The sequence below is a fragment of the Pholis gunnellus genome, assembly GCF_910591455.1.
Source record: "Pholis gunnellus genome assembly, chromosome: 20".
Lineage (NCBI taxonomy): Eukaryota > Metazoa > Chordata > Actinopteri > Perciformes > Pholidae > Pholis > Pholis gunnellus.
In genome coordinates, this window is record NC_136547.1 from 7,327,981 (window position 1) to 7,345,657 (window position 17,677).

Consider the following 17,677-nt stretch of genomic DNA (forward strand, 5'->3'; position numbering starts at 1 on the left):
CCATCAGCACCGTCCATCCACTGTCTGCCTCCGCGCTCAGAATCTCCCTTAACACACGTGTTTATCGACTCACCTTATCAATCACAGAGAAAGTTACGAGGTGAAGGGACACCGTAGTGTCTCAGACTTTTATTAGAACCTATAAAGAAAGAAGTGCAACAGAAAAACAGCCACGGAGTGAAACATAATAACATGTATTACGATGATGGAGAAGCAAAAATTCATCCCATCAAGTTACAATAAGATACCAAATGAATGAAAACGAGAATAAATGAGCTAAAACATAATAGTGTTATCAGTTTAATTATTTCTGCTGTGTTGTTGTGGATGTTTGTTATTCAGCGTTTCAAGATAAACCTTTCTGGTTGATTGGAGTGATGCTTTTCTGTAGCGCTGAAAAGAAAACAATCTATTGGTTAATTGGCAGAATTAATTGTCAACAATTTTTGTTATTCGTTTAAGTCATTTATCAAAGAGAAATAGGTAATGTCCGCTGTGTTCACTGCAAACGGAGTACCTTAAGGTTTTAAACACGGACAAACATGACATTGGGCTCTTGTTTTCTTGTTTTACGTTTTATTATTTGATGACATTTCTTAGACAAAAAAATGAATCTTAGAAATAATTGACAGATCAATCGGTGGTGAAAATATGTGTTGCAGCCTGACTGAATCAGTTTGGGTTGAAACTATAAGAGTGCGTCAAGAAGCAGAAAAAGAAAAGGCAGTAGGATAAATGTGAAGTGAAAAGACATGAAAAACATTACATAACATCTTCTGGTGACAATTATTTTAATCTATAAGACAAAACCTGAACATTGGGTTCAGGAATAACAATAGTGTACTTTAAAGATTACTTCTGATATGCACAGGAAATATCCTTCACGTTTTCAGTCTATCTTTTTATTGGCTTGAGTGCACCTCAGCAGTGCAGTTCAGAAACAGAAAGGCAGAAAGACAAATGGAGGGAGAGCATCTTGTACTTTGAGTTCCTGTAATTGAGTCTGTTTATTTGCCTCGGGCTGAGCTGCAGCAGAATGAATATACATGTCTGACACAAGACGGAGATTTAAACCAAAGTGGAACAGAAACCGAGACTCAGACATATCAAAGGAGAGCCCACACACACACACACACACACACACAAAATATCTTAAGTAGTTTAACCTCATATTAGGTCTTAAAAATATGACACTTTGACATCAGGTACAAAACTATGATACAAGGTTTTACAATTATTTAAAAAGTTAAAAAATAGGTTTTAAGAGATAAAATTGGACCATAAATATTCAACTTTTTGCTTTATTTATATTTATGCTCAAGTTTAAATTAATCTTGGGGCATTCCTGGCTTCTAATGAATACATGCAGACATTAATCTGATATATCTCGGCACACCATAATTACCATAATATATTATTTATATTCGTTGTACCTTTACTTTAAAATATACATTTTGTATTCCTAGTAGAAAGGTTCTCGAGTCATCGAGTCACACTTACAGTACATAGAGGGCTGTTGTTGTAAAAAGGGACAGCCTCTTTTCCCAACATTTCTATAATTCATAAACTATGGCCCTTAACACAAGGGCTTCAGTCATAATTTATGTAGAAAACGTACCTGTGGAAAAAGTTAAAAATATGTTGCAGTAACAATTATACAGGAGCCCATCAAAAAAATGGCTTCAGTCTTTAACATTTCCCACTCTTACCCTAACATAAGTGTGTGTTTTCTGCGAGAACAACTCATTTGTCATTGTTCCCACATCATGTAAACTACGTCTGCTGAGTCCAGCTTCATCTGCCTCTTCCACAGACGTCCCGCTGGCAGCTCTGGCCGGGTTCAGGGTGAAGCCGAGGTTAAAGATCACCACACCCGGCAGGACTCTGCACCTCGGTTCATAAATGACGACTCGGGGCAGCCGAACGCTTTCCGGAACTCCTCGTAGTTGCTCATCGCTCCGATAACCCTGCAGGGCAACAGTGATGGTGAAGGTCAGGTTGGAAAGGATTGTGTGTGTATTCATCAGTGTGTGTGTGTGTGTGTGTGTCTGTGTGTGTGTGTGTGTGTGTGTGTGTGTGTGTGTGTGTGTGTGTGTGTGTGTGCGCGCTCACCTGTATTTCGGCGGACTGTGAGCTCCACTCTGGATCTGCTCCCTGGCTGCTTCTAGTCTGTATGAGTTACATCTCACCTACAGAGTACATTGTATTGATGATGTCATTGTAGTACGTGTATTTTCACTTCCCTGCTTTACTACGTGCTGCACCGGCAGACAATTTGTGTTGTTTGGTGGAAGAAGTACTCAGACTTTTATATGCTTCAAGAACCAAAAGTAAAAGTACTCAACGTGCATGTTTCAGCTAGTAAAGGTGGAGTTGTTTTTAAAATCTATTACAGCTGTCAAATAAATGTAATGGAGTAAAAAGTACAATATTGGCCTCTGAAAATCTAGTGGAGGACAAGTATAAAGCAGGATGCAAAATTAACTATTCATATGTACCTCAAAATGATACTTGAAGACGGCACTTGAGTGCTTTCATGTCACATTTGACACACAGCTTCAGATTTCATAGTTTATAGATTCTATGGGAAACTGTTTTGAAATCTCAATGTGACCAGTTCGAGTCCTATATCTCAACATTAAAGGTTGGTAATCCTCCTCAAAAATGTTTTCCGAATTTTGTTGAAACTCAAATATCTGTTGCGCTCATCAGGTTTTTCCAAAAGCTGCTACGTTAACAGCTGATTTGTTTTACTTACAACAGCTGTGTTTGTAGTTTAGGTTCATCATGATGATTTTGGGGGAGTGGCTTTGGAGGGAGGGCTGAAGGGACTGGCTGTCAATGTTGACGACTTTCTTGCTAGATTTAGCAAGTTTCGGAGCTAATGCTGCTAGCTACTTTCATTGGAAAAGAGTTGGCAACACTGGGCTGGGTTTTTAATTTGGATGATTTTTTAAATCAAGTGTGTTCTCGCTAGTTTCTGGAGATTACTAAACCATGTATCCACCAGTATATTCAGACATGACGACAGAAACGTGGCATTGGCAGAGGGGCAAGAACTAGTTTGCGACTGCGTGTCCTTACATGTGCATAGCTCAGGAAGAACAGTTGGTTGTTGTTCAGTCCGACTCCAGGCAGTAGAGACTCCTCCACGCCGCTTCTGCTCTCATCTATCCACCGCCTGTACGCCTGCACACAAACATAAAGGGAAAGCTTGGGCTTCTTAACGTGAAATTAAGAATTTTACAGGTAACGAATAAATAAACCCAAAACAAAGCTCAGGTGCAGCCATAAACACAGCAAGACACGGGAAACTAATAAGAGCATCAACGCATTGATACTGGTGTTCATGCTGGCAAATTAACATGCAATAAAATCATTAACTTTATTAGTTACACCTGACATTTTCCATAAGAAAGATAAAAAATGTCAGCCCTTTTTTTTGCAAGATCAAGAGGAGCTTTTGTTCTGTGGTGAGAGCGTCATGTATGAAAACACGTCGTACCCTGAAAGCCTCTCTTATTCCTCCATTGTCTGCTACGTTTTCTGCCAGAGTCCTCTTTCCCCGCACCTACGGAACAAAACATCCACAAAGCACAGTCACTCCTTCACCAGCTATTTACACAGTTAATACTGGATCGAGGCGACCTCGTCCTGACTTTCAGGTAACTATTTCTGAGCTCATTTGACTGTTTTTCAAACTCTTACGTTTAGGCCTGCCTCCTGCCAGTGGTAGCCACTATACTGGTCCATCATACACTGGGTCTTCTCATTGAAGGCTGTTATAGACGAGTTGGTCCACCAATAAACCAGGTTGCCATCTTTGTCATACCTGCGACCTGTTCATGAAAGGCATCACACACACAAAGAAATCCCCTCAGCCGTGTTAGAAATCTCTGCCGTCATGTTGTGGTTTGTAACTCTAGGCGTTCAGTATTTACCGTTATTGTCAAAGCCGTGTGTAAACTCATGTCCTACTATCACCCCGATGGCACCATAACTTAGAGACCTGGGAGAAGACAACAAAGTGATGAAGTTTATTCATAAAACAGCAAAATCAAATTGGAATCACCGAATTGTTTGCAGAGAGCTCAGGAAAATAAAGTTAGCGCTGCGAAATATTTGCATACTAATGAAAAGAAGCAAAAGTTTCGAAAAAAAATATATTAACAAGAAAGAAAATGTGCCCAGTGTGTAAAGACTTCTTTCATTTTATAACCTGCTGTATGAACGCATTGAGGATTACCTCCCCAAAAAATAGGACTAAAACACAAATGAAAAACTGAACTGATTACTTATTAATAAACTAATGATTTATGAGCTGTAGTGTCATGATCTGTGGAGCACGAGGTATTAAGTTATGCTGTTTGTCCACAGGACTTCCCACCACAGTTCTTGTCAGAGTAATTATAAGAGCATGAGGGAGCCTTTTCCTTTGGTCTGTAAATAGAGCGTGTCACCTTTCTTTACTCTCACCTCGGATACTCTCTTCCCCAAAAGAAGGGTTTTTGAAGCTCTCCAGCGGGAAATCCTAAATGAGAAGATGAAAACTGTTTTTCTTCTGCGTCCAGACAGGATCCATTTACTGCAGAAAGTCGGGTAATTTTTTTTCGTACTTCAGCCTGTGTGAGGTTATTTGTGATTAAAAAGAGTGATTCCTCATGGTGGGTAACTATTAAAAAACAGATCACATTTCACCTGTTTTAGACAGCGCGTGTCCTCTCTTGTCAGTTTTAGTTAGTTTTTAATGCAAATTCCCAATTATTTCTGACATTGAAATGCCGACTCAGCCAATTTAAAGGAACAACAATCCCCCAGATAATGTATCCACGGCAGATACTTAATTGATTTCACTGAGGTGCAGTGTAGCGTCATGCTGTCTGGACAGAGCTTCAGAATTGAACAACTTCTGAATAATTAAACTGAATGTTGGTCTCAGCAAACAATCTGTTGTATCTTACTGATTTGATTCGTCGAGGAACTGTAGAAGGCGTTCACAGTCGTTGGGTTTGTGAACCACCTGCAACACAAACACACACACACACACACACACACACACACACACACACACACACACGCATGATGGCATGTCAACCAGGAAATAAAACACAAAGTGTCAAGTGGACAGATATGAAGCCCACTCACTCTGTACGTGGGACGCTCTTTCGGAGCCAGGAGATATCAGATTGGGCGATGAACTTCAACGTCTGCATCACATTCCCGTAGTAGTCCTTCTCACTGAACCTGAGCTAAAACACACACAAATGAAGACACACATTGTTGAGAACTGCACTACTTTACTTTTCAAAAAGTAACCGCAAACTTAAGCTCAAGGTGGGAAAATATACCATCGGGAGAGGAAAGTTAGCTTGAAACAAACCTGCTTTAAATCTTCATTGAGGTAGGTGCCATTCAGAATAAACTCGGGATAACCAACTTTAGCCAGGACCGCATGAGCCTTGAGAGAGCGAGACAAAAACGTGAATGTGATGAAGAGTTTAGATTTTTACATAACAGCAATTGAACAGGATCAAATTCTGTTTCAAGCAATAAAGAGTGAGAGTCACGGCCACGATGCCCTGAGAAAAATGGCTTTGTAACATAACAAATGAAGAGATAATTGGAAAAATAAAGATGTAGCAGCTAAATACAGTCATGTTGGGTTTTAATTAGGTCCCTATTCATCTTTGTACATCTAACAGTAAAGAGAACTCAAGGTGGAACTGATTTGTTTAAATGTTTTTAATATTGTCGTCGTAACAACGTTGGTGGAGGAGGAGGAGTTTGGTTCAAGGAGAAAAGTACACCGTGAAAGGAACATTTACAAAGAAAGTAAAATAAAGGACAGCACGGCACCGCTGCGACGAAGGAAACCAAGGTCTTGAATCCAAAAATATGAGAGATGAAGCAGAATCTATAGACATCAAAGTTAGATTCTCTCATTATATTCTGATTTAAAGCTGCAGTAAACAATATTTATATGAAGAATAAATGAAATGACTCACAGCTCCACTGAGCTTTCTGGCCTTTTTTAGCTCATTCTTTGGGCTTTACGTCACATTCATCAGCTATTATTATTAGATGTTGGCGGTCACTTAAACAGATCAGCCTCCAAGTGGTCAGAAAATGCAGCTTTAAAATGAGAAAAAAAAGAAGAAGACAAGCTGTTTCTTTAAAGCGGCTTTAACCAATATCTTTAAATCCATGACGGATCACAGGACAATTTGTATGTGACAGGTGTCACACATAATGATGAACCCATAGCAAATTAAGACCCAACCCTGCATGTCACCTCTAAGACGCATTTTAGCATCTTTCAGTTACATTTTTAGATTTTTACGGGCAACAACTTGACTGTTTCAGTTCACTCTCGCTGCTCTCATCAAGCCCTTTTTTGGCCGCATCAGGCAGCTGTCTTTGATGAATCCACCAAAACTAAATGAGTGACTAGCTGAGGAAGAAAGTCAAACATCTAGCAGCCAAAGAGACAGATATTTATCTTGGAAACCAAATGAGTGCTGCCCCCATGTGGCTGAAGGAAAAAACAATCAATGCAGCTTTAAATTTGAAGGCAAACACTTTTTTTGAGTTGAGATTAAATAATAAGGATGAGGGACAGAGACCATAGGAAGAAACACAGCGATAAAGCTGTCAGCTGTTCCTACCTTCTCTATAGCTTTCTTCTTCGTTGGTTCATCCATCCAGTCGTTCTCCTTCTCCAGCATGTCGATGAACGCCCAGCGAACGCCCTCGATCAGCTCCTCCATCTGAGGAAACACGCACTCAAATTAACTACAGACCGTTTACAGAGAATGCATAGCCACATAAACACACACACAAAAAACACTCAAATCAGTACACACATCTGCTACAGATATACAAAAATCGGAGCACTTGACCCACGATTTAGGACATGATGTCATTTCCAGAGCACACGCACCATGTGTTTCTTGTCCTCCTCGAAGTGTGTGTCGACAAAGAGGCGCCCGGTGGCATAAACAAGCGAGTTCTCGACGTAGTTAACACACTTGTCCCAGCGCGGGGTCAGGGAGGTGGTTCCTGTGGTTACCTGGTGGTGGGGGGGGGGGGGGGGGGGGGGGCAGAGATGCAAGGTGACATTGCGTCTTCCTCCACATGGCCCTAAGTAGAGTACAGTACAAAGTAGTGTACAGTGTACAGCTCCCTCTAAGCACTTAAAAATAGAAAGATGAAGCATTTAAAATGAAATAGCTGTCTTAGCTCTCTACTGTTATGAACATTTAGGAACATAAAACCAAAGATTGAGAAAAGTTAAGAGTGGACTTACGTTTTTTTTTCTTTATATGAAGCTGAAGATGTGTCTTAATTCCAAAGTACATACTAATTCCAAGCAGGTTTTGAGTATTTTGTCCATTGCAACTGAAATAAATATGCATACTAGTTGCACAGTAAATGAATGTCCAATGACAGTTTGAGCGTTTTAAATCTCATCTCAAGACCTATGTTTTCTCAAAGGCATTGTTTTGATGCCCTGATTTGTTTTTATTCTGTAGATACACTTGTCTTTGATTCAAACGCTCTTTATAGTCTGTTTTTGTAGCTGGGAGGCACTTTGTGACACTGGTTTTGAAAGATGCTGTGAGTTTTTACCAACCGACTTTTAATACATAACGCAATGCACAAAGGAAACGAAGGAGCTACTCACAGCTACAAAACATTTCAACAAAATGCAGCATCAGTCAGTTTGACTTGATATTGTTTGGGTCATATCTTGTCTTACTATTACCTGTAGGTTCAAAACAGTACAAGCAGGGCTGTAAAAAGTATTTTTTTTTTTAACTGAGATCATCTGAAGAGGGTTTTTAATTACCCATAAGAAAGGCTGTATTTTATTAATTGGATTTTCATATTTTATTACATTTTATTTCCTATGCTGTTTCAAGGCCCTGTTCACACTGCCAGGAATGCAAATCTGGTGGAAAAATATTGAATCCTTTATTGATTTATGGCCCAAAAGTAATCAAAATGTAATGCACTGAGTCCAAAATATACTTGAATCAGGTTGTTAAACTCCAAATCCAATAGTAGCAACAGACCTGAGAACAAGTACATGAATCTTTTGTATATTAGCCGATATAAAGAGTATAGTACCAAATCAGTATGTAGCACAGACTGATGACTGCTAGAGTGGAAATCTGGACACATCTTTAGTGGTGCATTGAAGGTTATCTGTAGTTGCATTTGGGATTAGTTTGGTCGGGTAGATTTATAGTTTGTTAAATACACTAGGAATTCATTCAATTTATAGAGTATTTCGTAGATAATTTAATGAGTTTTTAGATGGTGTTTTTACCCCAAAACACATTTAATTCTCAGTTGATCTAAAAACATAACAATCTCCAAATATGGACATAGATTTTGGAGGATTATTTCTGTACCAACCCGAGCAAAGTCCAGGTATCTGTAAAGGAAACGCCGGCTCAGAGTGGTGATCCTGGATAAAACTGTCCTCCATTGTACGTAGTTAGCTACAGTCCTGGAGAGAGAGAGAGAGAGAGAGAGAGAGAGGAGGGACATTAATTAAGTGCCTACATGTAATCTCATTATACACTATAATATACTTATAATGAGAGACAGGAGACCTCGAGCCCCACTGTGTGCTCATCTGTCTGTATGTGTTCTCTGTCTGGCTGTTCGTGTGTGTACCTGCTATCTGTGGTGTCGATGAGCTTGAAAAGTTCTTTGAAGTACTGCGGCACTCGGACAATAACGGACTCAGAGGAGGAGATGGACCGACCCGGGTCGTCTTTAGACTCCACCACAGCTTTTACAAAACCCAGCCAATCAAACTGCAGACAGAGGGGACATATACAGTAGAGGTTACTTATATAAAACATGTAAGTACAAAACTTGTATTTAAACAAATTGTGTTTATTTTCTGCTCTTTTTTCTGACAGAAAAAATGTTTCTTCAAAAGAGTTGATGTCAGTTCCTCAAGTTATGTACATATCATTTTAGAAGTGATGGTAAACATGAACTATTTTACTGATCAACCTGTTATGATGTCGACATTGTCTAACTTTTGAGAAACGAAAAGATAAGATATTTCGAGAAGATATGAATTGATTTTTGCTATTTAGATTTGTTGTTGTTGTTTACAGTACCTGTGGAATGGAGCTCTGTAGGTCAGCGAGTGACCATTTGTTGTACATGTTGTCACTGTTGCGGTTTTCATAGGGAATCAGGATCTGCAGCCACAATGAGCAACGTTATACAGACATGACTGATCCCAAATTTAAACATTAAGTCACTTTGAATAATATCAAATCATTGTAACTATTAATAAATGTTTTAATTAGCTCCGGAGCCATTGAGGCCTATCAGATCATCTCCATACACTCAGTGGGATTATATTTATCTGACGGGACGTCTTTACATGAGCCAGTTTGGTCTCGAAGTCGAGAGCCTCTTTCATCTGGGTCAGTGCTGCTTTCTCTGGAGCGCCCAGCATGACGGCCGTATCTACCATCAAACTCAGCAAGGCGGCACGATACTGGAGAAAGAGGGGGAGAGAGGGAGGAGGAGGGAGAGAAGCAGAAAATGGCAGAAAGACAAATGTCATTTAATCTCTCATTGCTGTGAGCCACTGTCACTACCGACGCCATCAGACATCAATCAAAGCCTTACAATCACACTCAGAAACTATTGTGCTGCTGTATCAGAATGTGGTATTCATTAACATTCATACTTCATTATTACCTGTTTTAAGGGACAGATACAAAGAAAGTTAAACAATACCAGGACTAACCCCATTTACAGTACAGCTTGTGCCCAAATGTACATACAATATATATTATTCTAATATGAACTACTGTACAATACAATTAAAAACTATACAAAACACAAAAAATAAATACAAAATTACCAGTGCCATCATGGTAGATAAGATCAGAAGTATAATGGGCGTCATCCTCTTTAAAAACGTAAATAACGTATATAAATATATCTGTGGATGAAGTATGTTCTTTACAACTGATAGTGACAGTATACTAATAGCATGACAGTGAATGTTTTTCAAGTTGAGAAAAAATAAGCTATTAGTGGGGCAATCAGTATCAGCTGACTTTTCTACAATTCATTTCTTGCATCATGGCTGTCTAGCATTTATAAGAATGTTGAGTCTGGAAAAAAAAAACTAACTGTATTTCATGAGACTGAAATTCTTTTTTGCTACAATTCATCACTCAAGCAGGAAGGAAATCGCTGCAGGAAGAGGAGTTTTTAGATGACAGGTAAAACAGGGGTGAAAGATGAGGCAGAGACTCACCGCCCGGGCAGAGGAAGTGTTGGTGATGTAGTCTGCCGCAGAGGGCAGAGACAAGGACACCTGATCGAGCTACATGAAGACAAAGAGCATCGGTTAGCTTCTGCTACTCTTTGGGCGGGATTTTTTTTTTCTAACTTTAAAGAAAGTCTGAGAAATGTGACTGAGCGAGGCTCTGAATCTGCTTACATGTCCACGCTAGTGGTTTAGCATCTTTTATTTACAAAGATTTGAACACAATTTGTTAGATGTTACTTTCCCTCCAGGCAACATTTTACTCCATGTTTTTCACTACTGTACAAAAATCTTTATTTAAGATCCATCACAGTGAAGTCTTACTATCGTTTAATCAGAGTTACTCTTTTGAATCCTTTTCCTTGTGTGTTTAAAACGGCTCTGACATCTTAGATTTGAGTTAGTTGGTTCCCATTTGAGCTTTGCATAATAGATGAGAAAACAAAAGAGAGCGGGCTGCCAGTAACCAAAGTACCAAAACATTTTTGACACCCAAAAGTCTTAGAATTTAGCACAAGAGAAGAAAAAAAAAGTGGTAAAAGTATTCACAATATGCACTTAATTGAAAATCCACAAAAACACCGGTATGGTCCTTTCGAAAAATAGTTCTAGATTTAAGGAATTAAGAATTAATTGATTTGCTTTCTTGATGACAGTTAAATGACATACCACTCTCATATCTGACAGCTAAATATAGAGCAGCCAGTTTGTTTATTTAGGACATACAGTGAAGACTGGAAATGAAAGTAACAGCTAGATAAGAAAATCTAAAAGTCTATATAATCTCATCAGCACCTCTTAATCTCAATTATCTTTTTTTGTTTAATTGAATTCATAATCCGAACTGTAAAAATGTTGTGAAAAATGGGTGTCGGACAAATAAGCATATTTTCCAAAATGTCAAACAAAAATATTTTGAAAATGTTTGAGTCAGTGGATGTCTAACCTTGATGATGTATTGTAAGGATTTTTTGTCATCGGGGCTGACGTACAGGCGAATCAGGACACTCTTACTGTGCTGTTTCCTCATCTCTGTCAGAGTCTTCAGGAGGCTCCACTCCCCCGCTGACCACTGGTACTCCCCGCCGAGCCCATCCCCCACAACGGGCCACCGAAACTCAGGCTGTCGAAGTGTTTTCAGCATCGGTTTGTTGTCCACCTTCTCCAGTATAGCTATGTAAGCACACACATAAATTAAATTAAGCAGAGCATTTTGATTTGTTGTTTTAATTATTTTTCATGTTTGTATTCTTTTTTTTAATGTTATTTCCCCTTTTCCACCTGATGTATCTTATTGCTTTTGCTTCTGCAATGACCTAGATCTGCCACGTGGATCAATAAAAGCTCATCTTGTCCCACTTTAAACTATCACTGCGTCTTTGTGTGTGCTCTTGACTTACAGTGCCTTTGTGAGGACCTGTTTGGAGACATGGAGAGTGGCTTTAGATTTAAGTTGAGTGTTAAGGGTCAGGCATGTAGTTGGGATGGTTATGGTTATGTAAACAATAGTCCCCACAAGGCTGAATGAATGCGTGTGTGTGTGTGTGTGTTTGGTTGTAGTACTTACACCCTGGGGACAAAAGGTGACATTGTGGGGACTGTACTTGATTCGGGGACTCACCTCCCTTTAGCAGTTAGGATTAGGTAAAGGTTAGGATTAGGGTAGGAATTTGTGTTATGCATCTTCTGGTTATGGTTATGGTCAAGGCTAGGCTAGGCTAAGTCTCCAGGGAATGGGTATATGTCAATGCAATGTCCTGTTAAGTGACCAAGTTTGTTGTGTGTGTGTGTGTGTGTGTGTGTGTGTGTGTGTGTGTGTGTGTGTGTGTGTGTGTGTGTGTGTCGGACTCACTCTCATTCAAACAGGAGCGGTAGAGGATCTTAGCTTTAGTCACAGCCTCCAGTTCATCAGGGTCTGAAGGAGCTTCTAGTAACTCTGGCAAAAAAAAAATCAGTGTCATAACTCACAGCTCCAAAAATAACCTGTACCTGAACCAAAGTCTCACTTCTTTACAATTATTCTCATGTGTTTATCAAAAGTATACGGCTAGTTATTTTCTTTTGATAGAACATTCATGTGTGTTTAAGTCAAGTGTACTTTCATGGGCAAATTGTGTGCAAACACACCTTTGAGTCTGAGGTCTACATTCTGTCGCAGCCAAGGGTAGATGCCATACGAGGAGGAATCTTCAGGGATCGGGTTCTCCTTTAACCAACCGCCACAGGAGAAACTATAGAAGTCCTCGCAGGGGTTAACGGACTGATCCATTTTACTCAGAACAGACCCCGCTACAAGAAGGAAGGAGAAAAACCAAGAGAGGTGGAATAAAAACCTTTGAGTTATAACTGAAATACTTCATGCTCAACCAGCTTTACCATACAAACAATGGTGGATGGTCAGAGCAATTGTACGTGACGGGACTGTTTACCAGCACTCCTCACCTGCTTCAATGCATTCTGGGGTCAGACAGAACTCCTCCTGACTAGATTTCTGAGAGACTAAGGAAGAAAAAAAAAGAGTTGTTTTGAACAAATGTAGAATATTTCGGTTGCATGCGTGTTCTTTTGCAGCTCCGACCCACTTCACATCCACTCGCATTTAGACCTCTGCTGTTCGGTGGCCATTGGACAGTCGTTGGGATATTGGCTGCTTTGCTCAACAGAACCTCAAACGTAGTTCTTGAGCACACATTCAAATAATCGATGTATTGGCAGAAAGTATTGCATTAATAGAGCTGACAAACCAGGGAAACGTGATGTGTAGGTCAACAAACCACATCAGCAAAACCTAGCTAAACAATACAGAAAACAGCCGTTTTTATTCTTGAAAGGGCTGCAACGTGAATACTTTTCTTTCTATTATTATAATACAAACTATCAATGAAGAACATGCGGCTCAAAATGATACTGGTTATCAGAGGGACGTCAATAAGGGTCATTCCCACAGTCCACTCTTACACAAAAACGGTATAAACACAGACCAAAGTGCAGTTGATACAGCTGGAGGATTTATGCCTACCTGCAACAAAGAAAGTCCCCACCTACAGTCGACTTTTAGCTGTGTGCTATAGACTCATGCCTTAAAACCTTGAATCCGAGAGTGCCCCAAATGGGGGATTAGAGGGGGGGCGAAGAGTGTACACATGTAGTACAAATCACTTTTGAGAACGAATGAAATGGTATTTTAAAATATTTCAAAAACGTACATGACGAAGAGATTCTGATCAAATGGACCATGTAACCTATTTTAATCACTCAAAAACATATATATACACAAAGTACTTCAAAGTACTACAAGTACTACCACAATTTCACCTATTTCTCGCCAGGAGAAGGCGAGCAATGTTCTCCGTTATCGATCCCAGCCGCGATCTACGGGACTTTCACACACACACTTCATATCCAGCAGAACGAGCACAACAAACTGCATCAAACTATCGCCTCCAAATTATTCTACTTTAAACCATTATAACGTTACTATTGATCTGCCACAGATATCAACTCAGCCCATCATCATAAACATTGAAACGCTCCGTACCTTTTAGATGTTTCCTGGATGAAAATCGAAAAAAAAAAAAATTAATCCGTGCCGCCATTTCGAAGCCGTCTCTCTGCTCGTTCTGACGAGCTTCTATGACGAATGAGTAATAATTTCAGTTTTGGCCAATGGGTTTGACCCATGGGGGCGGATCACAAAATTCTGTAAACAACTCAAAGAACGAATGACTGCACTGCCCAGAGTCTTCCGGGTTCAAATCTGTGGGAATTGCGCAAATCGGCCAATCACAGGCTGTGTTAGATTCAAATACATCACGTAAAACTGAAATTCTGACGAAAATGAGCCATATTTTACAAGTTTTCATATGGCCTAGGCTCTCAAAATGATGCCAAACTTCTGTATTAGATAGATTGAACACTATTAGTGATAAAAGAAGTGAAATATAAAGTTAGATAGTATTTAAAAGTACAATAAAACAGCTATATCGGCTGCTTCCAAAATCAGAATTGACGTTGGCTGACCTCAGCTGACCTGTACACCGGCATTGATTTCTCAGGCATACTTCACTCTATCAAAGCCAATTTATTTTTTAAAAGGACTGCTGACATGTTGTGATATGATTTCGGAGAGTCTAGGCCTGCCTGTGCATCATTTAAAATCAATAAAAGTGCTTTTTAGGCACAAAAAAAAAAAACGAACCTGAAAATGTTCAATTTGAGCTGTGTGTAACATTCGTTTCAGCATTTACCAGTAACATATACAATGATATGTACACATATTAACAAAGCTCACATTTATTTGTGTTATTTTGCCATTTAAGTTATTCAAATAGACCTTGTAGTTAGCGAGATAAGCCACTTTGCGTAAGGGTAGGACATTTTCAAGTAAAATAGGCCTAGGGTTCTTAAATTACAAGCAAGTCTTTGCAAAATATACATCAGATTCTAATTTAAACTTGACCGACAGCTGTAATTACTTCACACACTTCTAATAAAAGCTATCAGAACGCCACAATACCACTCTTTGTTTACGCTACTCGCAGTGTGACCACAGGTTTACCCGTTCACATCCCTTCCTAGAAAGTGAACGTAAGCCTGCTTCTCTGACCTCTTGGAAGAAACCAACTGTTGTGTGATGTGGCTCTGAGGGCAAAACAGAGGCAGCACAAGCCCACGAAGTGAGCGGACAGATTTAGAAAACCAAATCCCCCCTTTGTGAACGGATGAGTGGAGCGTTGCGGAGCTGCGCCGCAATGTCTGACCTCCGAGGTTGACCGGTCTCGCTGTCTAGCTGCTTGTGAGAGTTGCTCAATGTTGCATCCACTTTCAGCAGATACACACACGTATAACTTCAACCCTGCGTGACCCACTTGGCCTGGAACAACCTCAATAACCCTCCCCTGAATGCTCCGACAGAAACAGATGCCTGAGGCTCCAGTGTCACGGCTAATACCGACCTCATATTCACTACTGAGACACCAAACAGTTCCCAACAACAATAACACGGGTTTACACAAACATACATTTCAGAAGCACACTCTATAAACTCATTAAAAAGCTTGGCTCGGCAGTCCTGTGCCTGGTCATTCGCACGGCTGCAGACCGGAGGAGGGTTTTCATTAGAGTGGGTGTGTGGTGTTGCATAGGCGCATAACATAATTGCGCTTCAATGCCACCACAAGAATGTTGTCTCCCCTGAAAAACTAAAAAAACAATACTTACTCCACCCCAAGACACACACACACACAAGCAGTGCACCCCTCCCAGACACGACCATCCTCACTACGGAAACTACTTAACTACTGACTCTTTAAGTTCAACCATTTTGGGAAATACACTTATTATCACTTTGCTGCTTTCTTGCACAGTTAGACGATACGATTGATATCACTCTCGTGTCTGTCCTTTAAAAATGAAGCTACAGCCAAGAGCCAATTAGCGTAGCTTAGCACAAAGAGTGTAAAGAAGGGGGAACAGCTTTGCTCCGCCCGAAAGTTGATTTCAGGCATGTTGCCAGGATTTCCATGTCGGAGGGGCCAAAGTGATTTTGGCGGGGCCTTTTAATTACAGAAGTTAATATTGTTAGCCTTCCTAACTGGTAGTCTCGCTAAAACAGAATTGATATCATGCTGTGGAAGGCGACTAGCATTTCTGGTTGATTATGACACTTTTTAATTAAAAATATATATATTTTCAATGCCGAGATAGCTTATTATTTAACAGTTTGTAGGCTATTTATTACAAGCGGCACACGTGGGTATACTTAAATCGTGCTAAAATGAAAACATAGAATCTATGATGTTTATTTTTTGCTGTGGATTGTGCGGAACATTACACCCATTCACCTCAAACACTGACATTTTAATTCTATTTAAGGAAAAATCATCTTGTTTGGATGATCCTTCTGGATTATTATGTGTTTACCGTAAATTGATTGCAGGAAGAGAGAGAGATCGACTGCTGGGTGAGCTAGATTGACCTTTAACAAGAGAGAGAGAGAGAGAGAGAGAGAGAGAGAGAGAGAGAGAGCGGCGCACTGTGATGTCAATTCATAAGCTTTTCTCAACGTAAACGGTTGACGCTTTCAAAGCAATATAGGGATGATCGAGTCATTTCAGCTCTACCGTCAGACTGTCTTGTATTGTTTTCTGGGCTCTTCTGGTGTTGATGCATTTTCAGCTTTTAAAATTGGACAGTGACTAAAGCCTGAAAAAAACCGCATACAAAAACTTTTGATTACATGTGACATATTTATTAACACTTCTCATAGACACAGTGGCTTTTTTTTTTCATTGACTTCTGATATTCTATTTGTAATAAAAATATCTCAGCCAACCTTCGTATCCTGACATTCTTTGGATTCTCAGATTTTTAAAAAATCAGAAAGAAAAGTTGTCTAACGTTTGATTTATGAGACAAAGTTTTACATGCATTTCATCTTTTCTAGTGCTTCATAAGTTGTGTTTTTTTTTGCAGAATTTCAAGCTGTCTATTTAGACTTGACTCTAATATTTAGGGTTCAACGCTTTCTCATTTGAGCCACTTCTCTAAGCTCATGGACAGCAACTCCCAAAAAAAATAAGGGAAGTTGCTCGATTTGACTGCATTGTTCCATTCAAATGTAGAAAGATTGACTAATGCACCTTTTTCTCTGACAGCAGGAAATATATAATAAATAACGCACTGCGTACAACATACTTTAAATCCAACTGGAGGTATGGTTAGATCTTAAAAAATGGATTATTTCTACATTGTTTGCATCTGTTTTATAGCCAATTGTCTTTTACACTGTTCTTTATCTTAAAGCCTGTTGTGTCTTATGTAAAGTTGTTGTTGAAAGGTGCCATAGAAATAAACTTTATCAGATCAAAGTATTGATACTCTTCCATTTCCTCTCTTATTTCTGCACACATTCTTTCCTCTTTTTCCCAGAGTTCAACTTGACTCCCACGGTGCATTACGTGCCAGTACAAGGTTCTGCATGTGTACGTGGGTGTGTATGAAACCGTATATGAACCAAAAATAGTTTGACACAAGTTACCCACAAAGACCTTTGCTCCCACCGGCTTGCTTGCATGTGTTATTTACAGTCTGCATGAACTATAATCTGAGGACAGTGTGCGATACATTTCCACTGAATTCCTTACAAATTATAATGCAGGTTGAAGAAAAATGTGTGTGGATCTCTTTGTGTGTTTAGGTGCGTGCGTGTGTGTGTGTGTGTGTGGTGGACTTACCCAGTATGAGTGCAAGCAGCAGGGCGGCACAGAGACACACACACATGGCCAGTGCTATCTTGTAGAGACGACTGTTGCCCCTCTCGGGTTTTACCCCACCACCCCCTAAACGCTCCAGTTCCAT

At 39.8% G+C, this 17,677-nt stretch overlaps 1 protein-coding gene across 1 annotated transcript; it reads right to left on the reverse strand.

Moving 5' to 3' along the window:
- Window positions 1-1,016: 1,016 nt before the first annotated feature.
- On the reverse strand, window positions 1,017-17,677 carry phex (phosphate regulating endopeptidase homolog, X-linked; the record flags this gene model as incomplete). The annotated part of the gene is made up of 22 exons (XM_079181637.1): window positions 1,017-1,967; window positions 2,113-2,189; window positions 3,085-3,189; window positions 3,506-3,571; window positions 3,709-3,839; window positions 3,942-4,009; window positions 4,477-4,531; window positions 4,962-5,020; window positions 5,146-5,249; window positions 5,381-5,458; window positions 6,666-6,767; window positions 6,941-7,069; window positions 8,422-8,515; window positions 8,686-8,828; window positions 9,144-9,227; window positions 9,416-9,532; window positions 10,307-10,375; window positions 11,265-11,491; window positions 12,171-12,254; window positions 12,446-12,607; window positions 12,761-12,817; window positions 17,554-17,677. 22 exons carry the CDS (start codon window positions 17,675-17,677, stop codon window positions 1,865-1,867), a joined length of 2,238 nt encoding a protein of 745 aa, XP_079037763.1. The 3' UTR covers window positions 1,017-1,864.